The sequence below is a fragment of the Stylophora pistillata genome, chromosome 4 (genome assembly GCF_964205215.1).
Source record: "Stylophora pistillata chromosome 4, jaStyPist1.2, whole genome shotgun sequence".
NCBI classification, from domain to species: domain Eukaryota; kingdom Metazoa; phylum Cnidaria; class Anthozoa; order Scleractinia; family Pocilloporidae; genus Stylophora; species Stylophora pistillata.
The window spans coordinates 13,616,553-13,631,599 of record NC_142522.1 but is presented as its reverse complement, the minus strand read 5'-3'; the positions used below and the strand labels follow the sequence as shown (position 1 = coordinate 13,631,599).

The 15,047-nt window shown below is 38.3% G+C and overlaps 1 protein-coding gene across 5 annotated transcripts in view; it reads left to right on the top strand.

Moving 5' to 3' along the window:
* LOC111329657 (LIM/homeobox protein Awh) overlaps nucleotides 1–15,047 on the top strand; it is a 28,513-nt gene that overhangs the window by 3,462 nt on the left and 10,004 nt on the right. For 2 of the 5 annotated variants that reach the window (XM_088757001.1, XM_088757000.1), the window contains exon 1: nucleotides 11,753–11,818. The exons of 2 other annotated variants lie outside the window; for them this stretch is intronic. In XM_088757001.1, coding sequence (XP_088613127.1) covers nucleotides 11,768–11,818 — 51 coding nt within the window. In that variant the 5' untranslated portion in view covers nucleotides 11,753–11,767. Of the gene's footprint in view, nucleotides 1–4,142; nucleotides 4,233–11,752; nucleotides 11,819–15,047 lie in introns of those variants that run through there. One more of the 5 variants, XM_022934412.2, reaches the window with a different exon arrangement.

Genomic DNA, 15,047 nt, shown 5'->3' with positions numbered 1-15,047 from the left:
ATGCACCAAATTTAGCAAATTACGCACAAATTATGCAAGCTGTGCAATATTAAAAGTATTGAATTTTACATATATTTTAAATTTATATGTAAGTCCATATTAAGAAAGCCTAATTATTAATAATTATTTGCCAGGATATTGCTTAACTCTCTCTTTGGCCGTTATATTGTAATTTTTTTCTTTGGTTTGAAAAAACTTTCCATTTTAAACACAAAAAGAACAGAAAAGAAAGTTTCTGGAATAAATTTACCAAAATGGTGCCATTTTTCTTTCGGAAGCATTGATTGGTTCTTTTTCCTCCAATCATATTGCTTGTAAGTCAACAATTAGAGCCCAGGTTTCCAGCAGCAAAAGACAAGAGGCCTGTTTGATTTTACTTATGTTTTCCTGCGTGTTTGACACAATCTTTTCGATTAAAAATACAGTTTTTGCCTTCAAATTTCACTACAATTTGAAAAAACTGTTTTAAAAAGTTTTGAAGGTAGGAAAATTTAACTTTTAGAACATATTTTTTTGAAAATATCAAGAATTATGCGGAAATTATGCACTTTTGACAGGATTATGCGAATTGTGCGTTTGAGCTAAAATTATGCGCTTTTGCATCGGCATATAATTCCCCCAGCCCAGAATATATGTGAGTGGAAAATCGCTTTACTTTAAATTTTTTTCAATTTTTTGAAAGATACACTTTTACTGGACAGTGAACAATACATATATCTTATTAAATGTTTTGTTGTGTAGTATCGCTGATTATTATCTAACTACACTTCGTAGAGTACAAATAACGCCATAGATGAGTACAAATATCACGCAGTATTTGTAAGTACTCTAGAGTACTGGTTAAAGAGGTTTCCTTGCATCGCGCAAGCGAAGAATTGAATTGTAGTTACGAAAAAAAAATGGCAGACAATTTGAATCATATTTTCAACGACGAAGAGTCAGAATGGCTGGCAAATATACATCCAAGTTTATTACATGAATCGAACAAAGAAAAACAGCTAGACAACCAGGAAATTTCTTCATTCATTGAAGGAAATAGAAACAGCAACACAACAATGCGCCAATTCTGTTCCGCTTTGCATGCTTCTGTCACGCACTGCCTGTCAATAAATATCCGCGAAATTTGCCCACACTGAAATAACAGTTTGGTGTGTTGGATAATAAATAACTTATTAGATATTTTGTTGTGTAGTATTGCTGAGTATTTTTACTCGTTGTTTGTATTTTGACTTGCCCTACAGGCTCGTCAAAATACGGCGCAACTCGTAAAAATACTCAGCGATACTACACAACAAAACATCTAATAAGATTATGTATTTTTACTAGTTGTGCTGTATTTTGACGAGCCTGTAGGGTGAGTCAAAATACAAACAACAAGTAAAAGTACTCAGTGATACTACACAATAATATGTTTAATAAGACATTTATTACCCAACATGCCAAATTGTTATTTAGTGTGGGTGAATTTCACAGATATTTATTTACAGAGAGTATGTGACAGAAGTATTTGGAGGAGAATGGAATTTGTGCATTGTCATGTTTCTGTTTCTATTTTCTTCATTAAACGACGAAATTTCATCGTTTCTTCTTTTCTTCATTCTTCATTCGATTTATCTAATAAACTTGGATCAATATTCGCCAGGCATTCTGACTTTTTCTCACCAGAAAAATAATTTAAATTGTCTGCCATTTTTTTCATAACTTCAATCCAATTCATGGCTTGCGTGATGCAAGAAAACCTGTGTAACTGACAATCATTTCAGTCCACTTCCTCTCTGCTTTTCATTGCTCACTGTTATGTGGGGAACCTCACTTACTTCTATAGATACATCAACTAAATTTCTATGGTCTCTACCATAAATTTCAGTTTAGGGATAAAGCAAAGTTTGTAAACTTAATAGGCTTTATGATAAACCTAGTCAGAGCTTTACAAAATCATTAAATGAGCATATAATTATTTAACAAAGAGATTTGCATGCCAAGATACTGGAATAGTATGAAAGTATTCTTCTGTGAAAATTCTATCAACTGATATGCACCAGGGTATTTATTTAATCACTTTCACCAGAGTGTGGTGAGGGTCGCACAACAGAGCGAGGCTCCAAATTAAGTGCGCCCTATATCCCACCCATCCCACCCCAGGGGAGGACATCCATCACACAGTAATCTCGTGTGTGGGAAATTAACGTCTCCTACCCCAATCCTGCAGGAGACGGGACCTCCATTTATTCGTCCCTATCCGAGAAGACTAGAATATCTAACCATTTCTTGATGTTATAGAAAGGTAGCAAATTCTTCTCAATTATTTTTAAGACCCTGAGTGTTGGTCCGGCCGGGGCTCGAACCCTCGACCTCCCGCACAACAGTCCAGCGCTCTATCCATTGAGCTAACCGGGAGGCGGGTAATGAGGCTGTTTGCATTAAACAGAAGTTGCATCACATGATGCTTATGCATTCAGGTTTTGGCTAAAAGTGAAATGGGAGACATAACAATTAGAATGATTGGTTTTAGGAGGGTGTTTAATTTGTGACATGGTGAATGTTGATGATAAACAATAAAACAAGGATTTGATGACTGAGTGCAGAGTGTACTCCAAATGTACAAAAGTCAATCCTTTACATAGACTGCCACACACGAGAGATCATTAGTTGTAAAAAAAGTCACTTTGATTTTTTTTTAGGAGGGTGTGTACTGTTGTGTATGTTTAAGAAATTGACGATCTTAATACATGATTTTTGTCCTTTTCCCCAGAATTGGAATTTTTATGATAGTTGCTTGTTTTGAGTGGTTTTGGGGGAGATCTTGTGCCATAACGATAAGGGTGCTGGACTCTGGGTGGTAAGAACTGGGTTGAAGACTTGAAATGCTGATTGTTTTACATTCTCAGGCAAGATTTTTCCTCTCACCATGTCTTTCCCCACCCAGGAATATTTTTAGGAATTGATAAACTGTCAAGCAAACCTTGAGGGGTTGAAGAGGGGTGGATTGACCTACCTGTTCATGTACAATGGACAACAAGCTTACTATCTGGGGGGGGGGGGGGGGCAGCAATACTCCTGGGTCCAGACTAATCTAAGGTTAAAAATTAATCCAAGTTTCTTTATTTCAATCTCTATTCAAGAACCTTTTTGGAATAATTTCCCCTTTGAATAACCTGGCCCAGGTCTTTTGATGCCATGGAAACTGGGACAAGGTCTGGCCAGATGTGCCACTTGGCTTAGTTGCTGAGTTTACCTTAAATGAATTTGATCATTTTCTTTTTAATTTTCCAAAACTGGAATTCAGTGGCAGTTTTCCACCAAATGGAATTGCTTATAGTTTTGATATACAAGGTAGCCAGGATCACAGCTAATGTAACAAGTATAATTCTTAAAATATTAGTTGATTTAGTTAATGCAGAAAGTGAGTAAAGTCATCTGTTCAAAGTATTCTTTACTATCACTCTGTTGGACATGATGTTGTGTAGTTGGCAGACTGAAATGAAGATTTTGGTATTCTGCATGTGCACTGGCATGATTGTCCAGACCGCTTTGTTGTCATTTTTTTTTCTGTATCTACATGCATTTTCTCAATGCTCTCTAAAGTGATAATACCAGAAATGTGGGTTATGTTCTTCCAAGGGTAGAAACCTGTTTTGTGCCCTTCTTGGAGCCATTTTGACCCTGATGACTTGGCACTGAATTGGATCAAAAACAAACTATTGTGTCATTACTTACAGCTTTTGTTACTGATAATCAAAACTGCTATTTTGGAAAACTGTAATGTGAGCAGAAATTTAGAATATTTCTCTGACAATGCTTTTATAGTGCAATCAATAAAGGTGTGTCAAGTAATACAAATATGATAATGATTATGACAATTAAGAAATTCTTAATTGAAAGCGAAAAAAATCTGGAATAATTGAAAAGATTGCCCGGAATTTTTAATTCATCTTTTACTGTAGAAAGAGAGAGAAGGAAAAGTAGTATATTCTAATGTTAACAAGCTCTAATATTTTTTTCTTGAGAATGAAATCGCTTATTTAATTCTTAAAAGTTTTTCATTAGTTTCACAAAAAGGGAAAGGAATGACATTTCGAGAACTCAGTTATAACCTTTTAGTTTCTTTCAACAATTCAAATTTTCCAATTTTCTCCGTTTAGGCTACTCTCGTCGCATCTTGTAAACGGACCTGGAATCCTATTTGATGCAAAGTTGTTTGTGATTATGAAGAATGCTTTGGAAAAAATAAGGTGTTTTTTTTTTAAGTATTTGTAATACTTCTAGTGCTTATTTTTAATGCAAACATGTGCATCCGTTATTTATTTTCCTGTATAGTATGTGTTCTTAAAAAATCTCTTGTTGGTATAAGAAGGGGGGAAATTCAGGACAATTGCACCAAGGCCCTTAGGGTAGGTGAAATAAAACATAAAAACTGTCAAAGGGGATTGGTTGATAAAGGTCAGTACGTCTGAAATTGCAGTCTGTGACTTCTATATCCTTGTGAAAGTAAGAAACAGGAAACTCAGGACAATTGCACCAAGGCTCTTAGGGTAGGAGAAATAAAACATAAAAACTGTCAAAGGGGATTGGTTGATAAAGGTCAGTAAATTGCAGTCTGTGACTTCTATATCCTTGTGAAAATAAGAAACAGGAAATTCAGGACCATTGCACCGAACCCTTTGTTTTAGGGAAATAAAAACATGACGAATTGCCAGTGGGGTTAAGTTGATGAAGCTGAGTAGCTCCGCAATAGCCTTCCAGTCTGACATCCGTAGCTTTGGCCTTTCTGCTTTACTTTCTTTCTTTTTAAAAAAAAACTGTTCTGAAGAAAAAAAAAAGAAAACAAGAACTCTGGTCAAGCATATTAGGCAAGGTCACGCATCTTTCCTAATTGCTTTGACGATTTGACAGTGAGCTAAATTGCCATTGTGGGGATACAGGAAAGTTGAGAACTATTTGAACGTTTAGATGGACAGCAAACGATAAGAATTTGTGTTTAATCACAGTGAGTGTGACAACCTGAATATCTCTAAGGAAGAGCATGGTTAGTGACGTCACTTTCTACGGTCGCACAGTCAGCTGGGAATGAGCAAAAGTACTCTTCCCTCCCGCTGTAAGTGCCATTTTGCCGCGTCAGAGTTAATGGTCGGTCGAGTTTTCCGTACCTTTTTTTCCGAGAGAAGCTTATCTTCTACATTTGAAAAAGGAACTTGCATTAGTTCTTTTAAGGTCTATTTACGTAAGGTTGGGGGACCCCAGGTGGGCGCGGTAACTTAAATAGCTTCTTCACTTGCTTTGAAACAAGAGTGAAATGGAAATCGAGACCAGAATTAAGCGGAGCTATTTGTGTTAGCTTGCGGTCGCTTCGAAGAAAGCCGTGTATAATTCTTTCACTGCGTCGGGGGAGCGAGTTATGAAACAGTGTTTGGAACTCGTCCTAACATCCGTCATTCTGCAATTACAAACGAGAAGTACTCTTTTTTGCACCAGACAAGACTTACCTTTCAGCTGTTTCACTACAAATCTGCGGTTGAAATACATATGAGATATCATACGTGTATGCTGGAAAAATTACCAAATTTTAAGGTCTAGGTTTTGGAGCTTGAGTAGTCAAATCAATTGCTGATCGTGCCTTTTACAAAAGATGTGACAATGTAATGACGGTCTCAATGGAAAGATGGCTTTCACGGCTAACGGTTACATTTTTTGGCCATTTTATATGGCTAATGCTAATTTTTTTTAACGGTTACATCATTTTTTGGACTCACGGTTAAAATTTGTCAATTTTTTACGCCTAAGGACTAAATTTTGCCATTTTACGAGTAATAGTTAACCCCATTGACAGGGTTCGACACTTGGCTACCTGCATTACTAGCCACCGGGCTAGTGATTTCTAAAATTTACCAGCCCGAAACACAACTTGGTAGCCCGGACCAATTTTCCTCGAGGTCTACTTCAACCGCAAACACGCAAACCTTCCTCTAAACTTATTGGAAAAGTCTTTCAAAATAATAAAGAATGGCGTTTTTTCTTTCGTTGACATAGTATAATGTGCTAGTTAAGGAAAAAGCTAAGGAAATTTCAAGTGCGAGGCGATCGTGCGCGTGCGAGGCGATGTGCAAAGCATCGGAACATTGGTAGGGAGAAGACTGGGAAAGACATTGACCATTAAGCACAAAGTCTGGGATCAAGTGATGTTTACGATCGAATAAAGGCTGATAGTTTCGAAAGAAACTGTTTAAGGCTGCGTCGGCGGGGGTAACGAAATAATTTGGATATATCAACAAAGTTGAAATGGTAAATTGGCCCCCGTAACGATTACAAAAGCTGACGTTTCGAGCGTTAGCCCTTCGCCGGAGCGAATAGAGGAATTGTGGGTTGTGTGTGCTTTACGATCGACACGCAAGGAAAAAAAAGACGCCAGAAGATGAAAGATTTATGCCTTCCTATTTAAATTCACGACTCTTACATAAGATTGGGTGTGCAGCTCGAACTAGGAGCCCAAGTATTTAATGCCGTCCGACAAAGTTTCACAGAATAATAAACAACTAGTCATCACCTCTCGGGCTAAAACGTTTAGTGTGCCGCCGCCTGATACGAAAACCCAAAAAACCCAATGGAAAATGGGAACATATTCCCCATCCAAATGCAGGCGCACCGACCTCTGGGGGTTAGAGGTAAAACAGCTTAATTACATGCAAGATAAAATTTAACGTAAAACTAGAAAAGTTCGAGATCTGAGATGAATACATTACAAATGTCAAACCTTAAATACGCCAGATAACAAAGGACCCATTTAACGCCCTAGCGGCCCACGTGCTAACATACCAATAGGAAAATATTTACATTTGTCTCTGCCACTTACAGTTTAGCTTAGAATGTAAATGCATTTGTTTATTGCTATTATCATTACAATTTAAACTTTCTTGATTTTTTTAATCAACTGTGAGCTTCAAGTAAACTACTAGCCAGCGGACTATTAAACGTGGTTTTTTACTAGCCCGACCAAATTTTTACTAGCCTCGGGCTACCGGGCTAGCGGAGGTGTCGAAACCTACATTGAGAACCATTAAGATCTAGCACCTGGGCATCGCATTAGAACATGATTTTGGCCCAGAGGGGCTGGAACCAGTCTTCAAAAGTTAGAATTCCTGAAGGGAGGCGATGTTGAAGCTTTGAATTGATCGATGCATAATTTTTTTCTTCTAGCATAATACTTTCAGTATCCCTCCACCTAACGATGTCATCTGTTTGATAATAATCACCGAGAAAAATCGTGCCACAGTGTCTTCTTTCATTCACGACTGAGTCTAATGCATCCTCGGAGACCCAGTCGATTTCAAGTTAGGGCGGAAGAGCCCCTCACAGCCCCTGGGTCTCCGAGGATGAGTCTAATGATTTTCCGCGAAAAATGGTTAACATATGGGGGGAAGCATCCTCGGAGACCCAGGGGCTGTGGGTCGATTTCAAGTTAGGGCGTGAAGAGCCCCTGGGGACATTGTCTTACAAGACCAGTTCCAAACGGTCGCAGTCGTTCTGCCATCTGATTGGTGCCAGAAAATCTTTGTGTTTTTCTGCCCAATCAGAGTGAAGTGTGCTTGAGAGTCCTTTCGTGTGTTTTAACACGGACATATACTAGTAGCTCAGTTGCTCACTGTTTGTTTGGACATGCGACGGAGATTTGCTTGAGGTGAAAAGTTTCAGTCTTGTAAGAGAAATCGATCAGATTGTCCGCGAAAATCTTACCGGAAATTATACTGAACACTTTCGCGGGTATCACTAGAGAACGTGTTTTAAAAAAGTTTGCGAGGTTTGTATACAACACGATGGTTGCAGTCATTGATATGTCGCTTTAAACGTTAAACGAGATTTAAGCTTAAATCTTTCTAGATTTTTTGCATAATTTGCTGTGACTGAAACTTTGCCAATCCCGTGAAGTTATTTCGTCGCACGGGCCACGCAGGTATGTCGAGCAACTGGCGCTTTCGCCTATGTAGCTTTCTGCTTTCTGTGCGCGCCAAAATCTAATCTTAGTAGTAAAGTCGTTCACAATACGGCCAAGGTTGCAGAGAACGTTAAGTTCGTGGACGACCTCCAGCAAGTGCTAAGAGAAAGCTTAGCTGTATTTCCGGTTAGCTAATTAAAATCTGAACAAAAACTGATCAACGAGAACATCGTGAGAAGGAGAGATGTTTTCGGGCAGTTACCGAAGGGGTTTGGAAAGAGGTTAATCTTTCAACTGCTGTCTAGAGTGTTGAAATTCTTGAGCTAGGAAGGCCACGGATTCTCTTCTAGTCCCTTGATCATTGTCATTTCACCTGTTCCATCGATTGTTGAAGACCAAGTTAAATACCTTTGATCATTGGGAATCGATCCGATGCTGTTTTCAATGGGAAAAACAAAACTAAAGACGAAGAAATATTGGATGAAAAGGGCGGGTTTGCTTTGTTGCAAATGTCAGCTTAGTAGTACAGGGTCATCTACCCACATCTAATAAGCAAAAGTTTCCACGCTTAGCTTTTCTTTTTTTTCAAGCGAAAATGAGATTAGATTTTGGCACGCACAGAAAGTTGCGCAAGTACCAGTTGCTCGACATACCTTCGTTGCCCGTGCGACGAAATAACTTCACGGGTTGGCAAAGTTTCAGTCACAGCAAATTATGCAAAAAATCCAGAAAGATTTAAGTTTCAATCTCGTTTAACGTTTAAAGCGACATATCAATGACTGCAACCATCGTGTTGTATACAAACCTCGCAAACTTTTTTAAAACACGTTCTCTGGTAATACCTGCGAAAGTATTCAGTATAATTTCCGGTAAGATTTTCGCGGACAATCTGATCGATTTCTCTTACATTGTGTGCTAAGACTGAAACTTTTCACCTCAAACAAATCTCCGTCGCACGGTGCAAACAAACATAGTGAGCAACTGAGCTACTAGTATATGTCCGCGTTAAAACACACGAAAGGACTCTCAAGCACACTTCACTCTGATTGGGAAGAAAAACACAAAGATTTTCTGGCACCAATCAGATGGCAAAACGACTGCAACCGTTTGGAACTAGTCTTGTAAGACTATGTCCCCAGGGGCTCTTCACGCCCTAACTTGAAATCGACCCACACCCCCTGGGTCTCCGAGGATGGGGGGGAGGGGGTGGGGAGGAGTCGAATCCTCCTACAGTTGTATCTGCTTCTCAGTGAAACACTCTTCCAAGGTAACATATTCAATATTTATCTGATGAACAAGTTTTTAAAAGTGTTATTCTCGTGGCCCAAAAAAACGCAAGAAGGGAACAATCCAATGTGTTTTTGTGATTGTAAATATTTCGACCTTGCGTGACAAACGTTTGATTACATTGAATTCATAGAAGTATCAGATTGCTTCAACGTCTTCGGCAAAAAAACATTTGACCTGCCGTTATAGATGATTGAATTGTCCTCTTGCAAGTCCACAATAAAGCTCAAGTTTACCCCAGAACTTTCTTAGGACTTATAGGTGTTCGAATACCCAAAGAAAAACAGACGCTCTCCGCTAGCTTAAGGAATGTGTTATTGTAAACAATTCCCCCATGGGAAATGGAGTGGTTAGCTATGCAAGGCTAGCTTACTGTATTGATTTCCTGATCGACCACGGTGCTACCTTTTAAAATGTGCTTGGAATTCCGGATTTAACCACGGGGTCCATAATTAGATTATGTCGTGACTATGTTGCGATTTTCACAAAGTTCAGCCTGGTTTTTCCGTGCGGAAATAAAAAGCCCCAAATTAATTTTTATATCCTCGAAAACAACAATGACTATTTCTACTTATCATGAGCTTAACCTGAACCGATTCCGAGTTAAACCGCATGGTGAAATTGATAATTGAAAATGTGCCACAAAATGCGATATTTGGATTTTGAAATATTGGTGATTTTTAAAAGCGTTGATGTCAAAATTAGATGAAACGGTCCCGTTTTAGAATTAAGCCATACCTCAATCCCTCCTATACAAATTTGTCAAATTGATACGAGCTTGCTTTCTTTCGCGCTTCTCATGAGCAAAGTTCATTTGCCTCTACTCGGGGCACTGATTTCCGCCATTTTACGGCTACAGAAGCTCGTTTCAGTTTTCGTGAATTTTCTAGGATAAAGAAGCAAGTCTGGGGAAAAAAAAATTACCACGTTTCTAAGTTTACTATGAGGTATCTCTGGGAAAAATACGAAGGTTTTCACTCGGTCAATTAAAATATTCGCTCTTCAAAGCTTACCTTACCTTTCCTTTCTATTAAAAATCACGTTGCACGGATTAATTTTGGCCGTTTTCACGCGTTACGTATAAATCCTTTGCCATCCTCTGTGCAAAGCAGGAAGACTGAAAGATGTTCATTTCCCTTCAAATAGGTCGTCGTAAACTCCAAACGCTTTGGCTACAATTTATCCGTAGTAGAAAATGTGCACGGTAGAAAAGCATCCGCTGTAGGATGACTCTTTTTCGGCTCTTCAAGTGCTTTATGTTTCTCTTCGGCTTCTACCTAACCAACATCTCTCAGATGGGGTCGCTTCTTTTTCTATTTCGAAGAGTAAAACGATGTCACCCGAAACCCACCAAAAGATTCCGCCCAGCGACTTGCTGACTTGTATCTGGCGGCAAAAGTTTCTGCGGGTGGACATATCTTAGCCCTCTTCTGTTCCTTTGAAAATGCCGGGTTTTCTTTTTTCTTGCACTCTTCAAAGCCGAAGCCAAAGCGAGATTAAATTATCCTTGGATCAAATGCAAATAAACAAGATTTCACTTCGTATCGAGTACTAAAAAAAAATAAATCCTTTGTCAAAGTTTATTTTTCTGCTTGGCGTGCTTAACGCTTGGTATTTTTAAGACTTTCGAAAAGCGTGCCCCGGTTCCCATGCATTAGGTTTGCACGCGAAAAGGGGCGAAATTTTTTATGCCATTTTCAGAGACAGAAGCACCAGATATCTAGCGGTATTTTTTAGTAAAGGCTGATAGTTTCGAAAGAAACTGTTTGGGGCTGCGTCGGTGGGAGGAAGGAAATAATTTGGATATATCAACAAAGTTGAAACGGTAAATTGGCCGCCGTAACGATTACAAAAGCTGACGTTTCGAGCGTTAGCCCTTCTACGGAGACGGTATTTTTGAGTGTATGGCCGTTTGAATGTTTAGTCGGTTTAACGGAAACATTCTTGTCAAGAATTGCAAAAGGGCTATAATTATGGAAACATTTTCCGTGATACTGTTTAAAGGCTTCGTAACAGTGGTTTACAGCAAACATTCACTTTTCTTTCACTCGGTTGTTTCTTTTTCCTGTTTCGCCGTGCTCAGGTACCAATAAATATCACATGTAAAGTCTATTATTGTTAATTGACCTCTAGAACACAGTATTTTAGTTGGTTCCACTTGTTATGTTATGATTTCCAGAAAAAGAGTTGTATTTCTATCGAGCGGAAGGCGGAAGGCACAAGTGCAAAATCTCCAGCTTCCATGCCCATTTAGTTCAGTCTGGAGTTTTCCCAGGTGTATCGAGCACCAGCCGGCATCCTTTGGACGGGCGTGTTGTTGTTGTTATTATTTTTCCCTTTTTTTGTTCCTCAGCTTTTGTTATTCGCCGCGCCGCTTTTTTCACCCTGCTTCTGTGCGCAAGCCTTTTATTTAAGTATGCCGTCGTTCGCTTAAGGTAATGCTCTAAGTCAAAACCGTCAGTCGTGCAAATTGCTGTCGTCGGATCAACCGCATTGTAACGTGAGCTATTGCGGTGTGTGCTGCTTTACACAGCACAAAGATTTTGCAAAGCTATGTCGATCCTTTGTGTGGAACAGAACCACAAGAGAATGAAAACTCTTCAGGTAACATACTTTAAGTTTTAGGATGTTGATAGTTTTGGACAAATTTTGTCAGTAGAAGTGTTTTTCTTTTCCTAAAAAGGTTGCTTCTGAAACAATTATAGCATGGTGAACCGTCAAGTACACGCGTGCATTCTGAACACATTCGAGCCTCATAGAAAAAAATATTTTGACATTTTACTCTACGGAGACGAGAACAATTTCGCGAAAAACTTCGCCTTTGTTTTTCGGATTTCTTGAACTTCAGGTCTTCTTCGCCCGTGCATGTGCGCGAGTTTTATGGTGCGTATCGAAAGATTTCAGATCTCAGCCAAGTTACGGAAAAATAGACTCATTCGTGTTCAAAATTCTATTCGTGTTCCTCGGTGGAAACAAAAAATAATAGTTAGTCTTGGCTTATAATTATATCTGGTGATGGCATGCGTAACTCTTTGAACCGACACCTCGTCGTGTGTCACTTAATATTTAGGACATTGTAAACAATCTGAAGGCTATCTTTCGACTCATATTTGTTTAACTTTTGAATCTCAAAGCAGGAAAATCTTGAGAAACATAGTAATACCTATTCAAACAGGAAAACGCGGTTCGTCATAATTCATATACATCTATTTTGTTGTGAAACTTGCATGAACGCTCTCGCAAAAATTATCGGGTTTGGGGTCAGTCAACATTTTTTGCCCGGGTTTCATCGTACAGATCTTGAGTTTTATAATTTCTTTGGTTTAAATCTGAAAATTGGAGTTTTTGTGGCATTTTGGACAGTCGCTGTTATTTTTTCTTTCTTTTCTATTTTTTCACCTGCACACTTTTTAAGTCGCACGTATGGTGCGTGAAATTGTCCTGAATAGGGAAAATTAAAATTATTTGTCTTGTTAAGTTTCGTGTTTGCTGATTGATTACAAGAAAACTAACCATTGCTACCGTTTTTTGTTCAAATCGCTCGATAACTTTTTGTACATGGTTTAGTTTTCAACCGACCCTGTCCAAAAATTCTTGATATCTATTGATACATTACTTATTTTTAAACTGTCTTTTATTAAATCGCAAACTTGTTCAAACTGTGTCTCGTCGATATGTTATAATGAAATCAAAACTTGCTCGTCACTGCTAAATCTTTTGGAAGTCTGGCTAAACATCTGCTCTCTAAACGTGTTTTTTTTTAAAGTGAGTCTTGCTGTGACCAGAATTGTGACCGGAAGTTTTGCAATCGTCCGTCTTTTGAATGTAAGTTGTGTCTCTTGTTCTCGACTCCACTTCAAAATTCGTTTCTTTTGCCTTCGCATACATTAAAACTTAAAGAGTGTTATATTTTACCGTTTTGGGGAATGATTGGCCACATTATTGAAAGAATTGTTTTATTGTCAAAATTGTCTTTGAATATGTTAAGAATTTGTTGTTTTGGTTGTTCACAAGGTCTTGTTATCCGTTAAATGTAGGGAGCTGTTTCGTTAATCGCCCCTGTTTGAATAACAATGGAAGGTTTCCAGGCATTTTGTCTGTAAGATTTAGTCGTTTATTGTTAAAATGTGTCATACTCGTCAAACAGAGTATGCCCCATCTAGTGCACCTTTTTACTATTCTTAAACTACATTGTGGTACGGATAACCTTTTTTTTTTGTCATTTTTTTTCAAACCTGAGCCAGTTTTCATTTTTCAATGTTTCGGCACTGTTTTACATAGCGAGAAGTCAATCCAGTTCTCATCAATTATTCATCAAGAGAAAGCTTTGATTCGAAACAATTGACCAAAAAATAAAACCCAGCTTAAATACCGTTATTTCCGGTCGAGAAACAAATTATGACTTAATTGACACCTGTAAACTGCATAAAATTCTGTTTTAGCTTCCCAAAGTAAAACAGAAATAATTTTGTTACAGCACAAAAAAAGAATTACACTTCCCAACTGGTAACAAAGTGATTTTGAAAACCGAAAGTTGAGGGAAAAAAATCAACGCATTCTTCAGAATAAACAAGTTTGTCAAGATTGTTAGATGTGTACTTCATAATTCATTGGTTAATTCGCTTGAATAGTGCTTATCCATCCTTTCGAAATTTAGATGAATTTTCTTAGACGTGTGTCGTTACAGTCACGAATTTGTAAGTGGGTGACCGTTTCACCTCACGCGTTTTGCACGAGAGAAAAGTATTTGAGAAATTCTTCTTTTTGTTATAAACGACAGTGTAAAACAAAACTGAATGCAAATTTGGTGAATAAAATTAATTCCTTTCCGTTGTCACAGAATGCCAGAAATGATTTCTTTTGCCAGACAAAAGTTTTAAGTAAACCTACAATTTCCCACAATTAAGCAAACCTACATAATTGTTGTTCTCTAGTGGGGTTTGTCAAGAAGGGAATTAAGGTTCACCCATCCGGCCTGGAAACTATTCTTCGATCCTTTTTTTTTTTTTTTTTTTTCTTTTCTTCACAATTCTGCGAAGTACAATGAGGAAACTTTTATCAAAACGGCTTTCGATGAAGGAACTAGTAAGTGGAATTTACCTTGCTAACAACCTCTTTGGTCTTTCGAGACATCTTTAAATTTTTTTTTCGGTGATCTCTTCACAAAATCTGCATAAATTTCTCTCTTGTTTTGATTTTCATCGGTCGGAGCAAGTTGACAGGAAGTGCGGGGTCTTAGTGCGTGAAAATTCGTGTATGACATTGTCAAGGTTTTCTTTTTGTCTGCAACAGGCTTTTACTGAATTGTCGGTTGAGTCCTAACAGCTTTATACCATTACAAATATTGATGGCTCTTGAACAGGAAACGATGTGCATTCTTTATAGTAGTTTGAATTCATTTTCAGTTTTTTTTGTGAGCCCTTTCGCTCGGTACAGACTTCGGCTACAGGTAACTTTGTTTCTAGTACGACCACGTTTTGGTACTGAAAGGAAGAAGGTTTCTGAACTCTTGAGCTCTCCAATTGACGCCCAAGAAGGTGTTCTTAGACCGTAGCTTATTTTTACTGTGTTAAAGCGTCTTTTTCTTATTCATGCGAATAACCCGGTAAATTTCATAAGCAAATCACGGAATATTTAAGTATATTCTAAATGACTCGCGCCCTTTCGTCTTAGGGGCTCGAATGCGAAGCTCTGGGGCACCGCCAGGGGCTTATCCGAGTTCGGTGCAAATAGGCGAAAGCCAGGTCAATCCGGCGTGCATTACTTTAGCAATATTTGTCTATTTCAAAACAACCTTCCTTGAGTAAAGGAACACAAAGGGAAGCAACATTTT